Source organism: Mobula birostris, chromosome 15, assembly GCF_030028105.1.
Source record: "Mobula birostris isolate sMobBir1 chromosome 15, sMobBir1.hap1, whole genome shotgun sequence".
NCBI classification, from domain to species: Eukaryota; Metazoa; Chordata; class Chondrichthyes; order Myliobatiformes; family Myliobatidae; genus Mobula; species Mobula birostris.
This window is the reverse complement of record NC_092384.1, coordinates 85381239-85398231: the sequence shown is the minus strand read 5'-3', so window position 1 is coordinate 85398231 and position 16993 is coordinate 85381239. Positions and strand designations below refer to the sequence as shown.

Genomic DNA, 16993 nt, shown 5'->3' with positions numbered 1-16993 from the left:
ATTACCACCCTTGAGGTCCTGCTTTTTAACTTCCTACCAAGCTCTCTATACTCACTGTCCAGGACCTCCTCACTCTTCCTTGCTATGTCATTGGTACCAATGTGCACCACGACATCTGGCTGATCACCCTCCCACTTCAGAATGTCATGCAATCGATCAGAGACATCCTTGACCCTGGCACCCGGGAGGCAACAAACCATCCTGGATTCTCTGTCACGACCACAGAACCTCCTATCTATCTGCACCTCTAACTATCGAGTCCCCTATCAATACCGCTCTCCTTTTTCCACCCTCCCTTCTGCACTGCTGAGCCAGACTCAGTGCCAGGGATCCGGCTACTGCAGCTTGTCCCAGGTAAGTCATCCCCCCCAACAGTATCCAATGTGGTATACCTGTTGTTGAACTGGACCCAGTGCCTTTTCTCTTAGGCTTACCGAGCAGTCGTATTATTAATGCACATCAGAAAAAACCTTTTTAACATCCTGACTTTTTGCGTGAGGAAGAACATTTTACTTTGTTGGATATCCGATAAGGCCCCTGGACTTTTTGGTTGGCGTAAATTAATCATGGAATACATTCCTTTGGACTTCTTGACATGTATGGTACACTCAAAAACAAATAGTTTTCATAAAACATGGCAATCTTTTCCGCCGTATATTGATGTCAACCTGTCTGCTATACTAATAAGGGCTTTTGTACAGGATCCACACACATCAAAGTTGCTGGTGAACGCAGCAGGCCAACAACAACTGCGTTCACCAGCAACTTTGGTGTGTGTGGCTTGAATTTCCAGCATCGGCAGATTTCCTCATGTTTGCTTTTGTATAGGATGTTGTGGTGATGTCTATATTTTGATGGAAGTGTTCTGATACCTGATATCTGTGAGGGGAAGAAATGTAAATGTAAGTGTATCTGGAAATTTAAAGTTTTGTTATGCTGAGCAAAAAAAAATTAAAAAAAAAGAAAAATAGAGGGCTATGGGTAACCTTAATAATTTTAAGGTAGGGACATGTTCGGCACAACTTTGTGGGCTGAAGGGCCTGTATTGTGTTGTAGGTTTTCTATGTTTCTATTACCATTCACTTTGTTAAAATATTCTTCCTCATAACCCACCAACCATCCCCCCACCATGTTTCTTGTCCAAGACTTCAAATATTTGTACCCTGATGCTTATCCCATCATCTAATGGCAATCACTTTCCTTAGTTAAAATGACATAATCATGTGCATTTTCAACTTTTTCTTTCATCTCCTGTCACTGTTGTGGTGTGCCTCTCCTGAGAACATGACTACTTCATAGAGAAGTACAGCTCAGAAACAGGCCCCTCAGCCCATCTAGTCAATACTGTACCAAAAGCATTTAAACTGCCCACTCCCATCGACTTGCAAAAGGACCATAGCCCTCCATACCCCTACTATTCATGTACTGATCCAAACTTCTGGTTGTAGTCTCACCCAAATTCAATGGAAAAAGCCTGCTTGAATTTACCCTATCTATATCCTGTGGCGACCCGCTTTCTAGCACACACGAACTGGCGCGCGCTGGCGGAGAGGCCGGCCCCAACAAGAGCGCCAGGCCATCTTCACCAGCAGGGAGAAGATCCCGCGTGCAGAAGGGGTCTGGGGATATGCATTCCCCACAGCAGTCCCGCCCAGGGAGGGCGGAAACGGGAAGGCTTTAAAGCAGGCTGCGAAGTTTGAATGAATTTCTTTTATCGCAACTCCAACTCACCGACTACGTGTCGTTATTCTAGTGCTGTGTGTACCACGCCGCTACAATTGGTGACGCCGACGGCCCAAACGATATTTGGACCAGAGATGACCGACGCCGCATCTGTTCACGCAGTTTCGTTAAAACTGCCAAGCTTCTGGGCGCTGCGACCCCGTCTGTGGTTCGAACAAGCAGAAGCACAATTCCACATTCGGCAGATAACCTCGGATTCCACTCGTTACTACTACGTGCTGAGCTCCCTCGACCAGGAGACAGCTGCACAAGTTGAGGAGTTTATACAGTCGCCTCCGGAGGACGGCAAATACACAGCATTCAAAGCCCTGCTCATAAGGACTTTTGGACTCTCACGGCGCGAACGAGCACGCCGCTTAATGCACCTGGATGGTTTGGGAGACAGGCTTTCATCGGCATTAATGAACGAAATGCTGGCCCTGGCTGAAGGACACAAACCCTGCCTCATGTTTGAGCAGGTGTTCCTAGAGCAACTGCCCGAGGACATATGCCTGCTGCTGTCCGACGCAGATTTCAGCAACCCCCCGGAAGGTGGCGGCCCGGGCAGATGTGCTCTGGAATGCCAAGAAGGAGAGAGGGGCATCCGTCGCACAGATCACCAATCCGTGTGCCCAACCACAGACCAGACCAGGCCTGACAGCAGAGCCTACAAAACCCGGTGACGGGAGTGAGGAGCCCAACGAACAATGGTGCTTCTACCACCAGCGGTGGGGCACAGAGGCCCGCCGCTGCAGACCACCCTGCAAATTCCAGGAAACACCAGGTCCAGCCACCGCTGATGGCTACGGCAGCTGGCCATCAGGACAGTCTCCTGTATGTCTGGGACAAGCAGTCGGGACGCCGCTTTTTGGTCGACACCGGAGCGGAGATCAGCGTCTTACCTCCAACGAGTTACGACACCCGCAACAGAGAACCGGGACCCACCCTGATGGCCGCAAATGGCAGTACAATACGAACCTACGGCACCCGCACGGTGCGGCTACAGTTCAGCTCCAGCTGGTTCACGTGGGACTTCACACTGGCCGCCGTGGCCCAACCACTCCTGGGGGCGGATTTTCTACGAGCCCACAGCCTGCTGGTCAACCTGCAAGGGAAGCGACTAGTCCACGCCAAGACTTTTCAAACGGTGAAGCCAAGTTGCCAGCCCCACACCTGGACTCCATCACGCTGTCCGACGATGAATTCACCAGGGTCCTGGCGGATTTCCCATCAGTACTGACACCGCAGTTCACGGCAGCCATGCCCAGACACGGAGTACAGCACCACATCCCGACCCAGGGACCACCCCTCCATGCCCGTGCTCGAAGGCTTCCCCCGGACAAGCTCCGACTGGCGAAGGAGGAGTTCAAGAAGATGGAGGAATTGGGGATCATATGATGGTCCGACAGCCCATGGGCCTCCGCGCTGCACATGGTGCCCAAGGCAACGGGGGGGTTGGAGACCATGCGGTGACTACCGCAGACTGAACGAGGCTACAACGCCAGACCGCTACCCTGTGCCGCACAAACGTTCCAGCGGCTAATGGACGCGGTGGGATGCGACCTGGACTTTGCATTCATCTATTTGGATGACATCCTCATAGCCAGCAGTAGTCGGCAGGAGCATCTGTCCCACCTCCGCCAGCTCTACTCCCCCCTGAGCGAATTCGGCCTTACAATCAACCCGGCCAAATGCCAGTTCGGACTCGACACCATCGACTTCCTGGGCCACAGGATTACTAAAGACGGGGCAACCCCGCTGCCCGCCAAGGTAGACGCGGTCCGCCACTTCCCCCGACCCAACACAATCAAAGGCCTGCAGGAATTCGTGGGTATGGTGAATTTCTACCACCGTTTCCTCCCCTCAGCAGCCCGAACCATGCGCCCCCTGTTCACTCTAATGTCGGGTAAGGGCAAGGACATTACCTGGGACGAAGAGGCCGCAGCCGCTTTCGTTAAAACCAAAGAAGCCTTGGCAAACGCTGCGATGCTAGTGCACCCCAGAACGGACGTTCCTACTGCCCTCACTGTGGACGCATCCAACACAGCAGTCGGTCGAGGGTCGCTGGCAACCCCTGGGGTTCTTCAGCAAACACCTATGACCACCTGAACTCAAATACAGTGCTTTCGACTGGAAGCTATTGGCACTATACCTGGCAATCTGGCATTTCAGGTACTTCTTAGAAGGTAGGCCCTTCACCATGTTCACGGACCACAAACCGCTTACCTTTGCGTTCACGAAGGTGTCCGACCCCTGGTGGTCCCGCCAGCAGCGACATCTGTCCTACATCTCCGAGTACACGACGGACATCCAGCATGTCTCTGGAAAGGACAACGTCGTGGCGGACGCACTTTCCAGACCTACCATACAGGCCCTGTCCCGGGGGTGGACTATGCAGCGCTGGCAGAGGCACAGCAGGGAGACGCTGAGATCCCCAGTTTCAGGACTGCAGTCTCCGGTTTGCAGCTCCAGGACCTCCCCGTAGGCCCAGGTGAGAGGGCCCTACTGTGTGACATAGCTACCGTCCAACCCTGCCCCGTCGTCCCAGCAGCCTGGCGCCGGCGGGTTTTCGAATCCATTCACAAATTAGCGCACCCCTCCATCAGGACAACCGTCCGGCTGGTCTCCAACAGGTTCGTGTGGTATGGACTTCGTAAACAAGTCAGTGAATGGGCCAAAACGTGCATGCAGTGCCAAACGGCCAAGGTGCAGCGGCACACCAAGGCTCCGCCGCAGCGGTTCGAACCCACCCGCCGGAGGTTCGACCACATCCATGTGGATATCGTGGGGCCCCTGCCAGTGTCGCGAGGAGCGCGGTACCTCCTAACTATGATAGACCGGTTCACCAGATGGCCAGAGGCAGTCCCGCTCACCGACACCACCTCCGAATCCTGCGCCCGAGCACTGATCGCAACCTGGGTAGCCCGCTTCGGGGTACCGGCCCACATTACCTCCGACAGGGGCGCCCAGTTCACCTCCAGCCTGTGGTCGGCCATGGCCAGCCTTTTAGGATCGCAGCTACACCACACAACTGCCTACCACCCACAGTCAAACGGACTAGTGGAGCGTTTCCACCATCACCTGAAATCGGCTCTCATGGCCCGCCTGGAGGGGCCTAACTGGGTGGACGAGCTTCCCTGGGTCCTGCTCGGAATCTGCACGGCGCCCAAGGAGGATCTGCACACCTCGTCGGCCGAGTTGGTGTACAGCGCGCCCCTGGTCGTCCCAGGAGAGTTCATACCAGCCCCAAGGGGGCAAGAGGAAGAACCCACAGCAGTCCTGGACAGACTACGGGAGAGGCTCAGTAACCTGGCCCCCATCCCCACTTCACAGCACGGACAGAGCCTGACCTGCGTACCCAAAGACCTGCAGAACTGTAAGTTTCTTTTTGTACGACGGGGTAGACACTGGGCACCGCTACAGCGGCCCTACAAGGGGCCGTTTAAGGTGATCAGGAACAACGGCTCCACATTCGTGCTGGACATTGGGGAGAGAGGAGGTTTTCACGGTGGACCGACTCAAACCGGCCCATGTGGACTTGGCGCAGCCGGTCCAGGCTCAGGCACCGCGGCGCAGGGGCAGACCTCCCAAACAGAGGCCGATCCAGACTGTGGACATTGGGGGAGGTATTGCCGGTTCTGGGGCGTGGGGGGGGGGGGTTATGTGGCAACCCACTTTCTAGCACACACGAACCAGTGCGCTCAGGCAGAGGGTCGGCCCCAAAAAGGGCGCCAGGCCATCTTCACCAGCGGGGGAATATCCCGCGCGCGGGAAAGGTCTGGGAATATGCATTCCCCACAGCAGTCCCGCCCCAGGGAGGGCGGGAACGGGAAGGCTTTAAAGCAGGCCGCGAAGTTTGAATAAATCTCTTTTATCGCAACTCCAACTCACCGACTCCGTGTGGTTATTCTAGCGCTGTGTGTAGCACACCGCTACAATCCCTCAATTTTGTGTACCTCTATCAAATCGCCTCTCAATCGTCTACATTCTAAGAAATGAAGTTCTGACCTATTCAGCCTCTCCCTATAACTCAGGTTCTCCAGGCCTCACCTTCAATGAATTATGGATCTTTATTCCCAGATCCCTTTGTTCTCAGTACTCCTCAGTGCCTTACTGCTCTCTATGTAAAACCTCTCACTTGTCTGCATTAAATTCCATCTGCTATTTTTCTAGCTGGTCCAGACCCCACTGCATGCTTTGATAGTCTTCCTTGCTGTCCACTACACCCCCAGTCTTGGTGTCATCTGCAAATTTGCTGATCCAGTTAACTACATTATCATCCAGATCATTGATATAGATGAAACCCAGCACCAATGCCTGCTAATCCCTGGTCACTGGCAACCATTTACTACCACTTTCTGACTTCTTCCACAAAGCCAATGCCTAATCCAACTTACTACCTCATTTTGAATGCCAAGTGATTGAACTTTCCTGACCAACTTCCCATGCAGGATCTTGTCAAATGTTCATGTAGACAACATCCACTGCCTTGCCTTCATCATCTTTCCTGGTAACTTCCTCAAAAAACTCTATAAGATTGGTTAGACACAACCTACCACATACCACGACATACTGACAATCCCTAATCAGTCGCTATCTATCCAAATGCTCATTTATCCAGAACCTTGGAATACTTTTCAGTAACTTTCCCACAACTGATGTCAGGCTCACTGACCTATAATTTCCTGGTTTAATTTTAGTGGCTTACTTAAACTTAAACTTGCTTAAACAACCATCAAATCAAAAAGAGCCCAAGCAGTTCGATCACTCATACCAACAATAAGAGAAAGACAACTCAGATTCCTAGGACACATCATGCAGAAAGATGAACTAGAAAAACTCATACTCTCTGGAAAGATCGAGGAGAGCAAACCTAGAGGAAGACCTCGGCTTACGTATATCAAAAGCATAGCCAGGCGGCGACACATCGAGGAAATGGAGGTCATCCAAAAAACGAAGGATAGATCTATATGGAAAACCATGGTCACCAAAGTCCGCATCGGACATGGTACCTAGAAAGACAGACAGACTTAAACAACAGAACAACATTAGCTATCCTCCAATTCATTGATATCCCACCTGTCGCTAAAGATGATTTAAATATCTCCATTAGGGCCCTACAATTTCTGCACTTGCCTCCCACCAGGTCTGAAGGAACACCTTATCATGCCCTGGGTATCTGTCCACCCTAATTTGACAGCAAGCACCTCCTCCTTTGTAATCTGCATAGTGTCCATGACCTCGCTGCTGCTTTGCCTCACTTCTATACTCTGTGTCCGTCTCCCGAGTAAATACAGAAGCAAAAAATAAATCCATTGAAGATCTTCCCCTATCTCTTTTAGCTTTACACATACATTGCCATACTGATCATCCAGAGGACATACTTTGTCCCTTGCAACTCTTTTGCTCTTAGAAGGAGAATCCCTTCTCCTTCACCTTGTCTGCTAGAGCAACCACATGCCTTCTCTTAGCCCTCCTGATTTCTTTCTTTAAGTGTTCTCTTTTACTCCATAAGCACCTCATTTGTTCCTATCTGCCTATACCTGCATTGCACATCCTTTTTTTTTTCTTAACCAGGGCCTCAATATCTTTCGAGAATCAAGGTTCCCTAAACCTGTTATTCTTGCCTTTTTATTCTGACAGGCACATGCAAGCTTTCAAAATTTCACTTTTGAAGATCTCCTACTTGCCAAGTACATCTTTGCCAGGAAACAGCCTGTCCTATTCCACACTTTCCAGATCCTTTCTCATATCATCAAAATTGGCCTTTCTCCAATTTAACATCTCAACCCAAGGACCAGACCTATACTATCTTTTTCCATAATTATCTTGAAACAAATTGTATTATGGTCACTAGATGCAAAGTGTTTCCCTACACAGACTATTATTAACTGCTCTGTCCTAACAGCAGATCAAGTATTGCACAATTTTGCATTGGGACTTTTATATACTGATTAAGGAAACTTTCCTGAACACATTTGACAAACTCTATACTTTTTAGTCCTCTTATAGTATGGGAGTCCCAGTCAATATGTGCAAAGTTAAGCTCATCAACTATCACAATCTTTTGTTTCTTGCAACAGTCTACGATCTATTTTCATATTTGTTCCTCTAAATCCCACGGACTGTTGGGTGGTCTATAATATAACCCCATTAACATGGTCATACCTTTCTTATCCCTCAGTTCCACCCATAAAGCTCCACCAGTTCAGTTCTCCAGTCTATCCTGACTGAACACTGCTGTGATCTTTCCCTGACCAGCAATGCCACCCTTCCCTGTCCTGACGAAGGGTTCTGGCCCAAAACGTCAACCGATCTTTTCCACAGATGCTGCCCGGCCTGCTGATTTCCTCCAGTGTGTTGTGAGTGTTACCCTTCCCTGTTTAATTCCTCCTGCTCTGTCACATCTAAAACAACGAAACCCCAGAAAACCCAGCTGCCAGTCCTTCCCTCCTGCAACCAAGTTTCACTGACGCCTACAATATTATAATTCCAGGTGCTGGTCCATGCCCTGAGCTCATCTGCCTTTCCTACAATACTTCTTACATTGAAATATACACAACTCAGAATATTAGTCCCATCCTGCTCAACTTTTTGGTTCCTGACTTTGTCTGGGGTCTGAACAACATCTGTGTCCACACCACTCCAATATCTGTTCCGGCACTCTTGTTCTCATCTCCCTGCAGCCCTAGTTTAAACACACACCCTGTGCAGCACTGTTCCTTCCTGCTAGGAAATTAGTCCCCTTTCAGTTCAGGTCCAAACTGTCTCTTCTGTACAGGTCTTACCTTCCCTGGAAGAGAGCCCAATGATCCAAAAATCTTATGCCCTCTCTCTCACTCCAATTCCTTAGCCATGTGTTAAGCTGTATGATCTTCCATATTCTGGCCTCACTAGCACGTGGCATGGGTAGCAATCCTGAGAGCACAACCTTGGAGATCCTGTCCTTTAACTTAGCACCTAACTCCCTGAATTCCCTTTGCAGAAGCTCGTCACTTTTCCTGCCTATGTCATTGGTACCTACATGGACCACAACCTCTGGCTACTCACCCTTCCACTTAAGAATGCTGAGGACTCGATCCAAGGTGCCTCAGACTCTGGCGCCCAGGAGGCAACATACCATCTGGGAATCTTCTTTTCGTCCATAGAGCTTCCTTTCTGTTCACTTAACTAATGAATCCCCTATCACTACAATATCAAAACTGTTGTTGAGGGGATTGGCCGCAGGGGTACTCTTCACTGGCTGTCTAATCCCATTCACCCTCTTGACCAACGCCAAGTTTCCTGAATCCTACCTCCCTATATGTGCTACCTCGCCTACCGAATGATCTGGAGTTCATCCATTTATACTTCATACTTTATTGTCGCCAAACAATTGATACTAGAACATACAATCATCACAGCGATATTTGATTCTGTGCTTCCCGCTCCCTGGAGTACAAATCGATAGTAAATATTAAAAATTTAAATTATAAATCATAAATAGAAAATAGAAAAGGGAAAGTAAGGTAGTGAAAAAAAAACCAAGAGGCAGGTCCGGATATTTGGAGGGTACGGCCCAGATCCGGGTCAGGATCCGTTCAGCAGTCTTATCACAGTTGGAAAGAAGCTGTTCCCAAATCTGGCCATATGAGTCTTTAAGCTCCTGAGCCTTCTCCCGGAGGGAAGAGGGACGAAAAGTGTGTTGGCTGGGTGGATCATGTCCTTGATTATCCTGGCAGCACTGGTCCGACAGCGTGCGGCGTAAAGTGAGTCCACGGACGGAAGATTGGTTTATGTGATGTGCTGTGCCGTGTTCACAACCTTCTGCAGCTTCTTACGGTCTTGGACAGGACAACTTCCATACCAGGTTCTGATGCACCCTAGAAGAATGCTTTCTACAGTGCATCTATAAAAATTAGTACGGGTCCAGCTCCAACCCCTTAATGCAGAGTGTTGAAGCTGCAGCTGGATGCAATTCCTGCAGATAAAGTCATAGGGGCCCTGGAGGTCTCCCTGCCTTCTCACAAACCACAAGAGCAGCATTCAAAGGAGATACTTCTATAGATTCACAGTGAAGAGTACCCTTACTGGCTGCATCACAGGCTGGTATGGAAACATCAATATCAAGGAATTGAAAAGACTACAGAAAGTGGTGATAAAGCTGAGTCCATCACGGGCATAGCCTTCCTCACCACTGAAAGGAGTACTATCCAAACCATTTAAACTGCCCACTCCCATCAACCTCCATACCCCTACCATCCATGTACTATCCAAACTTCTCTTCAATGTGGAAATCGAGCTTGCATGCACCACTTGTGCTGGCAGCTCATCCAAATGCTCTCACTACCCTTTGAGTAAAGATGTTTCCTCCCATGTTCCCCTTAAACTTTTCACCTTTCACCCTTAACCCATGACCTCTGGTTGCAGTCCCACCCAACCTCAATGAAAAAGCCTGCTTGCATTTACCCCATCTATACTCCTCATAATTTTGTACATCTCTATCAAATCTCCTCAATTCTCTACACTCCAAAGAATAAAGTCCTAACCTATTCAATCTTTCTGGATAACTCAGATCCTCCAAACTGGGCAACATCCTTATAAATTTTCCCTGCACTCTTTCAACCTTATAGACATCTTTCTTGCAAGTAGGTGACCAAAACTGCACACAATTCTCCAAATTAGGCCTAATCTATTGTACTTCCGGCAAATGCCTGTAAGAAAATGAATCATAAGATAGCATGAAAAATGACAAGGGGACCTTGATCAGCTGGGTAGCTCGGCTAAGGGTTGGCAAATGGATTTCAATTCAGATAAATGTGAGATATTGCATTTTGGGACATCAAACCAAGGTGACCATGTGCAGGCTGATGGTCAGCACAGAAAGAATGGGCCGAATGGCCTGATTCCCTGCTGTTTCAGGTTCTGTAACAAGCTGTGTACGGGTAGCTGCCCACGGGGAGAGCTGTATACGGGTTAGGGTTACCAGCCACATACCTTTGAATGCCAGCATTCCCCACGTGCTGCCCGTCACCCACCTGTATGTAATCCACATTAACAACATCTCATTCACCCACCTGTATGTAATCCACAGAGTCTCCCAGGGCAGCAAAGGCTGTGTACATCACCTCCCGCTTCCCTCCCCACATCTGCATAATGCAGGAGAACGTGGACTGGCTGACGATTTGCTGCACCCTGCTCTTGCCCTCGTTGTGGGTGAATGTGGTCTCTCCAGGCCCCTCCTGGTGGTAGTTACTCTGCCAGATATAGGAGGCGGTATTCTCGGCACCCATCAGCTCATTGAATATCTCCAGCATGTAAATGTCCTCCTCCTGGTTTCCGTCAATGACCATCACCACCTTCAGGTTGGGGTAGGCGATGCGCTTCACAGACACCAGGCACTTCCTCAGGTAGTCAGGGTCTTCTTGGTACGCCGCTATGCAGAGAGCCACTGACTTGGTGAATTTGATAGGTCGGTTCTCTTTCCTGACTCTTCGGTGCTCCAGGAAGGCGAAGAAACTTTGGATGAAGAGATGGAGAGTGAGAAAGGCCCCATAGAGCCCAAAGGACAGGTGGTAATGCTCCGTGTAGCCGAACTGATAACCTTTCACATAGGTACAGGTGATGGCGCCCAGAATGGACAGAGCAAACAAGGTGCTGGCTGTGATCCGGACTGCAGAGTAGACTCGCTCTCTGGACATCTTCTGTAACAGGAAGCAGAAGGACAATTGAAGGAGTTGGGAAATTACTTCAAAAGGTGGATCTCAGGGTAGTGATTTCAGGATCACACGCTGGTGAGGACGGCAGCAGGGTGGGGCATGAGACCAGCCGAATGCAGTGAAGAGATAATGCAGGAGGTGATGACAAAGACATGGTGGCAAGGTGAAACCTGACAATTTATTATCGAGGGGTATTTGAGTTTCAGGAAGGACAGGCAGGGAGGAAAGGGAGTTGGGTAGCACAGGGGGATGACTGTTTGGGTGGAGATTAAACTTAGCAAAGGAAGGAGAACAATTAACAGGTCAGGCAGCATCTGTGGAGGAAAAGCAGGGAACGAAGTCGTGGTGATGGGTGGGCCAACGGGACTTCCTCTGATTGACTGGGATTTGATGACAGTGTGACAATGGGTGGACAGTTAAATCACATTGTGCTGGGGAATGTGCTCAGTGAATACAAACAAACTAAAAGGACAGGCAAAGATCTTGGTACTCGCACAAGGAGTAATGAAGATTGTGCTGGATCTCACTGTAACAGTGTGGGAGGTCACAGAGCAATAGTGGGATAGGGACTATAGTGGGATAGGGACTGTAGTGGGATAGGGACTGTAGTGGGATAGAGACTATAGTGGGATAGGGACTGTAGTGGGATAGAGACTGTAGTGGGATAGAGACTATAGTGGGATAGGGACTGTAGTGGGATAGAGACCGTAGTGGGATAGAGACCGTAGTGGGATAGGGACCGTAGTGGGATAGAGACCGTAGTGGGATAGAGACCGTAGTGGGATAGAGACCGTAGTGGGATAGAGACTGTAGTGGGATAGAGACTGTAGTGGGATAGAGACTGTAGTGGAAAGTGGCAGCTCAGGAACACTCCTGTGGGCCAAACGCACATCATAGAGTTGTACAGTGTGGGGGAGCATGCCTTATGAAAACTGGTTGAGTGAACTCGGCCTTTTCTCCGTAGAGTGACGGAGCATGAGAGGTGACCTGATAGAGGTGTATAAGATGATGAGAGGCATTGATCAGGTGGATAGTCAGAGGGTTTTTCCCAGGACTGAAATGGCTAGCACAAGAGGGCACAGTTTTAAGGTTCTTCGCAGTAGGTACAGAGGAGATGTCAGGGGTAAGTTTTTTACTCAGAGAGTGGTGAGTGTGTGGAATGGGCTGCCGGTGACGGTGCTGGAGGCGGATACGATAGGGTCTATTAAGAGACTCCTGGACAGGTACGTGGAGCACAGAAAAATAGAGGGCTATGGGTAAGCCTAGGTAGTTTCTAAAGTAAGGACATGTTTAGGACAGCTTTGCGGGCCGAAGGGTCTGTGTTGTGCTGTGGGCTTTCTCTGTTCTATCAAACAAACCCTTCGGCTGAAATGGTCCATGCTGACCACGTTCCCTTATAAGTTCGTCCCATTTTTGTATGTTTGACCATATCCCTCTACACCAGGGAGTTCCCAAGCAGGAGTCCACGGACCCCTTGCTTAATGAGATTGGTCCATGGCATAAAAAATGTTGGGAACCCCAGCTCCAAAGCAGAAAGCTGTTGATTAGACAATCGAGATGTGAATAGCTCAGACTCAGCAGAAAGCAGCTGATTGGGCAGTCGAGGTCAGGTGACCAAGCAGTTTGAAAAGCTCAAACAGATAAATAGGGGGATAGCTCAAACGAAGCAGCCAGTGCGTGAGTGGGCCAGTGAAGGAGTGGAGCTTTGAGGCTTTGACTTGAGAGGCTTCGACGAGAAGAGGCAGAGGACGAACTAGCTCGCAGTTATTTTTTACAATGCCTCCTGAGACGGTGATGTGCCTCTCATGTGAGATGTGGCAGTCTTGGGGGAACGCCCCTCTCCCGCAGAGTCACATCTGCCAGAAGTGCATACGGCTGGGCGATCTGGAAGACCGTGTAAGGAATCTGGAGCAGCAGCTGGATGACCTTCGACTCATACGGGAGAATGAGGCAGTCATAGATGAGAGCTACAGGGAGGTAGTCACACCTAGGCTGTCGGAAGCAGGTTGTTGGGTGACAGTCAGAGGGGGGAAAGCGAAAGTGAGCAGACAGGTAGTGCAGAGCACCCCTGTAGCCATTCCCCTGAATAATAAGTTTACCGTCCTGGATACTGTTGGTGGGGACGACCGACCAGGGGTGAGCCACGGTGGCAGGGCCTCCGGCACTGAGTCTGACCCTGTGGTGCAGAAGGGTGGAACGGAGAAGAGGAGAGCTGTCGTCATTGGAGACTCTATAGTCAGGGGAGCAGACAGGAGATTTTGTGGACGTGAGAAGGACACCCACATGGTTTGTTGCCTCCCTGGTGCCAGGGTCCCAGATGTCTCTGACTGAGTGCACGACATCCCGGTACGAGAGGGAAAGCAACCAGAAGTCGTGATACATGTTGGCACCAACGACATAGGCAGGAAGAGGGATGAGGTCCTGAAGTGTGAGTTTCGGAAACTAGGCAGAAGGCCGAAGAACAGGACCTCAAGGGTGGCATTCTCAGGATTGCTGCCAGTGCTACGTGACAGTGATGGTAAGAATTGGAGGAGATGGCAGTTGAATGCATGGCTGAGGAGTTGGTGCAGGGAGCAGGGTTTTAGATTTTTTGGATCATTGGGATCTCTTCTGGGGAAGGTGGGACCTGTACAGATTGGATGGGTTGCACCTGAACTCGAGGGGGAGCAAGATCCTTGCCGGTAGGTTTGCTAGCATGGTTCGGGAGGGTTTAAGCTAATTTGCGAGGGGGATGGGACCCAGAGCGATAGAGCAGTGGAAGAAGTGCATGGAGTAAAGCCAGATCTAACATACAGAGAGGCTTTGAGGAAAGAGAAGCAGAATAAAGGGTGTAAAGACAGTAAGGTAGTAGGACTGAAATGTGTGTACTTCAATGCAAGAAGCATCAGGAACAAAGGTGATGAACTGAGAGCTTGGATACATACATGAAATTATAATGTAGTGGCCATTACAGAGACTTGGCTGGCACCAGGGCAGGAATGGATTCTCAATATTCCTGGATTTCAGTGCTTTAAAAGGGATAGAAAGGGGGGGAAAGGGAAGGAGGGGTGGCATTACTGGTCAGGGATACTATTACAGCTACAGAAAGGGTGGGTAATGTAGCAGGATCCTCTTTTGAGTCAATGTGGGTGGAAGTCAGGAACAGGAAGGGAGCAGTTACTCTATTGGGGGTATTCTATAGGCCCCCTGGTAGCAGCAGAGATACAGAGGAGCAGATTGGGAGGATGGATTCCTGTCACCGTATGTGGACAGGCCGACTAGGGGGAATGCCATACTAGATCTAGTACTAGGTACTAGGCTCTCACCTGTGGCTCCCCAAAGCTGTTTGCATGCGACAGTGGCCACACCCCGGGCAATGGCTTCGACAAGCTGGCTAAACCAGGTGAGGGTAGCCGACGGGTCTCAGACCCTCGGTGAGATAGGGAGTTGTCTATCCCAGCATGTGAAGACAGACTCCGGCGGATTGAGCGGACGAGACCAATGGAAGGTCCAACGGTCAAGAAGGCGGTCTCTGCAAGTGTCGTGGAACGTGTAGAGCAGGACAAGACACAGAAGACGTCCTGGTCATCCACTGTGCCTAGTCCCATCTCCAGCCGTCTAGACTCTGTCTTGCCACTGGATCTAGATGGGAATTGGGAAGAGAGAGTGAGGCTGACGCTGCTCAACTCTCCCTCACTTAAATCCAAATCACGCGCTAGTCTCGACACCATCATAATGGTGTCGAGGTCCTCATCGATGTCAATGATGGACGAACAACCAACCAGTACTAGGTAATGAACCGGGTCAGGTCACAGATCTCTCAGTGGGTGAGCATCTGGGAGACAGTGACCACCGCTCCCTGGCCTTTAGCATTATCATGGAAAAGGATAGAATCAGAAAGGGCAGGAAAATTTTTAATTGGGGAAGGGCAAATTATGAGGCTATAAGGCTAGAACTTGCGGGTGTGAATTGGGTTGATGTTTTTGCAGGGAAATGTACTATGGACATGTGGTCAATGTTTAGGATCTCTTGCAAGATGTTAGGGATAAATTTGTCCCTGTGAGGAAGATAAAGAATGGTAGGGTGAAGGAACCATGGGTGACAAGTGAGGTGGAGAATCTAGTCAGGTGGAAGAAGGCAGCATACATGAGGTTTAGGAAGCAAGGATCAGATGGGCCTATTGAGGAATATAGGGTAGCAAGAAAGGAGCTTTAGAAGGGGCTGAGAAGAGCAAGAAGGGGGCATGAGAAGGCCTTGGCGAGTAGGGTAAAGGAAAAACCCAAGGCATTCTTCAAATATGTGAAGAAAAAAAGGATGACAGGAGTGAAGGTAGGACCGATTAGAGATAAAGGTGGAAAGATGTGCCTGGAGGCTGTGGCAGTGAGCGAGGTCCTCAATGAATATGTCTCTTCGGTATTCACCAATGAGAGAGAACTTGATGACGGTGAGGACAATATGAGTGAGGTTGATGTTCTGGAGCATGCTGATATTAAGGGAGAGGATGTGTTGGAGTTGTTAAAATACATTAGGACAGATAAGTCCCTGGGGCCTGACGGAATATTCCCCAGGCTGCTCCATGAGGCAAGGGAAGAGATTGCTGAGCCTCTGGCTAGGATCTTTATGTCCTCGTTGTCCACGGGAATGGTACCGGAGGATTGGAGGGAGGCAAATGTTGTTCCTTTGTTCAAAAAAGGTAGTAGGGATAGTCTGGGTAATTATAGACCAGTAAGCCTTACGTCTGTGGTGGGAAAGCTGTAGGAAAAGATTCTTAGAGATAAGATCTATGGGCATTTAGAGAATCATGGTCTGATCAGGGACAGTCAGCATGGCTTTGTGAAGGGCAGATCGTGTCTAACAAGCCTGATAGAGCTCTTTGAGGAGGTGACCAGGCATATAGATGAGGGTAGTGCAGTGGATGTGATCTATATGGATTTTAGTAAGGCATTTGACAAGGTTCCACACAGTAGGCTTATTCAGAAAGTTAGAAGGCATGGGATCCAGGGAAGTTTGGCCAGGTGGATTCAGAATTGGCTTGCCTGCAGAAAGCAGAGGGTCGTGGTAGAGGGAGTACATTCAGATTGGAGGGTTGTAACTAGTGGTGTTCCACAAGGATCGGTTGTGGGACCTCTGCTTTTCGTGATTTTTATTAATGACCTGGATGTGGGGGTAGAAGGGTGGGTTGGCAAGTTTGCAGATGACGCAAAGGTTGGTGGTGTGGTAGATAGTGTAGGGGATTGTCAAAGATTGCAGAGAGACATTGATAGGATGCAGAAGTGGGCTGAGAAGTGGCAGATGGAGTTCAACCCGGAGAAGTGTGAGGTGGTGCACTTTGGAAGGACAAACTCCAAGGCAGAGTACAAAGTAAATGGCAGGATACTTGGTAGTGTGGAGGAGCAGAGGGATCTGGGGGTACATGTCCACAGATCCCTGAAAGTTGCCTCACAGGTGGATAGGGTAGTTAAGAAAGCTTATGGGGTGTTAGCTTTCATAAGTCATGGGACAGATTTTAAGAGTTGCAAGGTAATGATGCAGCTCTATAAAACTCTGATTAGACCACACTTGGAGTACTGTGTCCAGTTCTGGTTGCCTCACTA

The 16993-nt window shown here is 49.6% G+C and overlaps 1 protein-coding gene across 1 annotated transcript in view; it reads right to left on the bottom strand.

Annotated features, from left to right (window-relative positions):
- The window catches only part of has3 (hyaluronan synthase 3), a 47885-nt gene that overhangs the window by 27807 nt on the left and 3085 nt on the right, over positions 1-16993 (bottom strand). Inside the window, exon 2 of the mRNA XM_072279080.1 lies at positions 10779-11405. Coding sequence (XP_072135181.1) covers positions 10779-11402 — 624 coding nt within the window. The 5' untranslated portion in view covers positions 11403-11405. The remainder of the gene's footprint in view (positions 1-10778; positions 11406-16993) is intronic.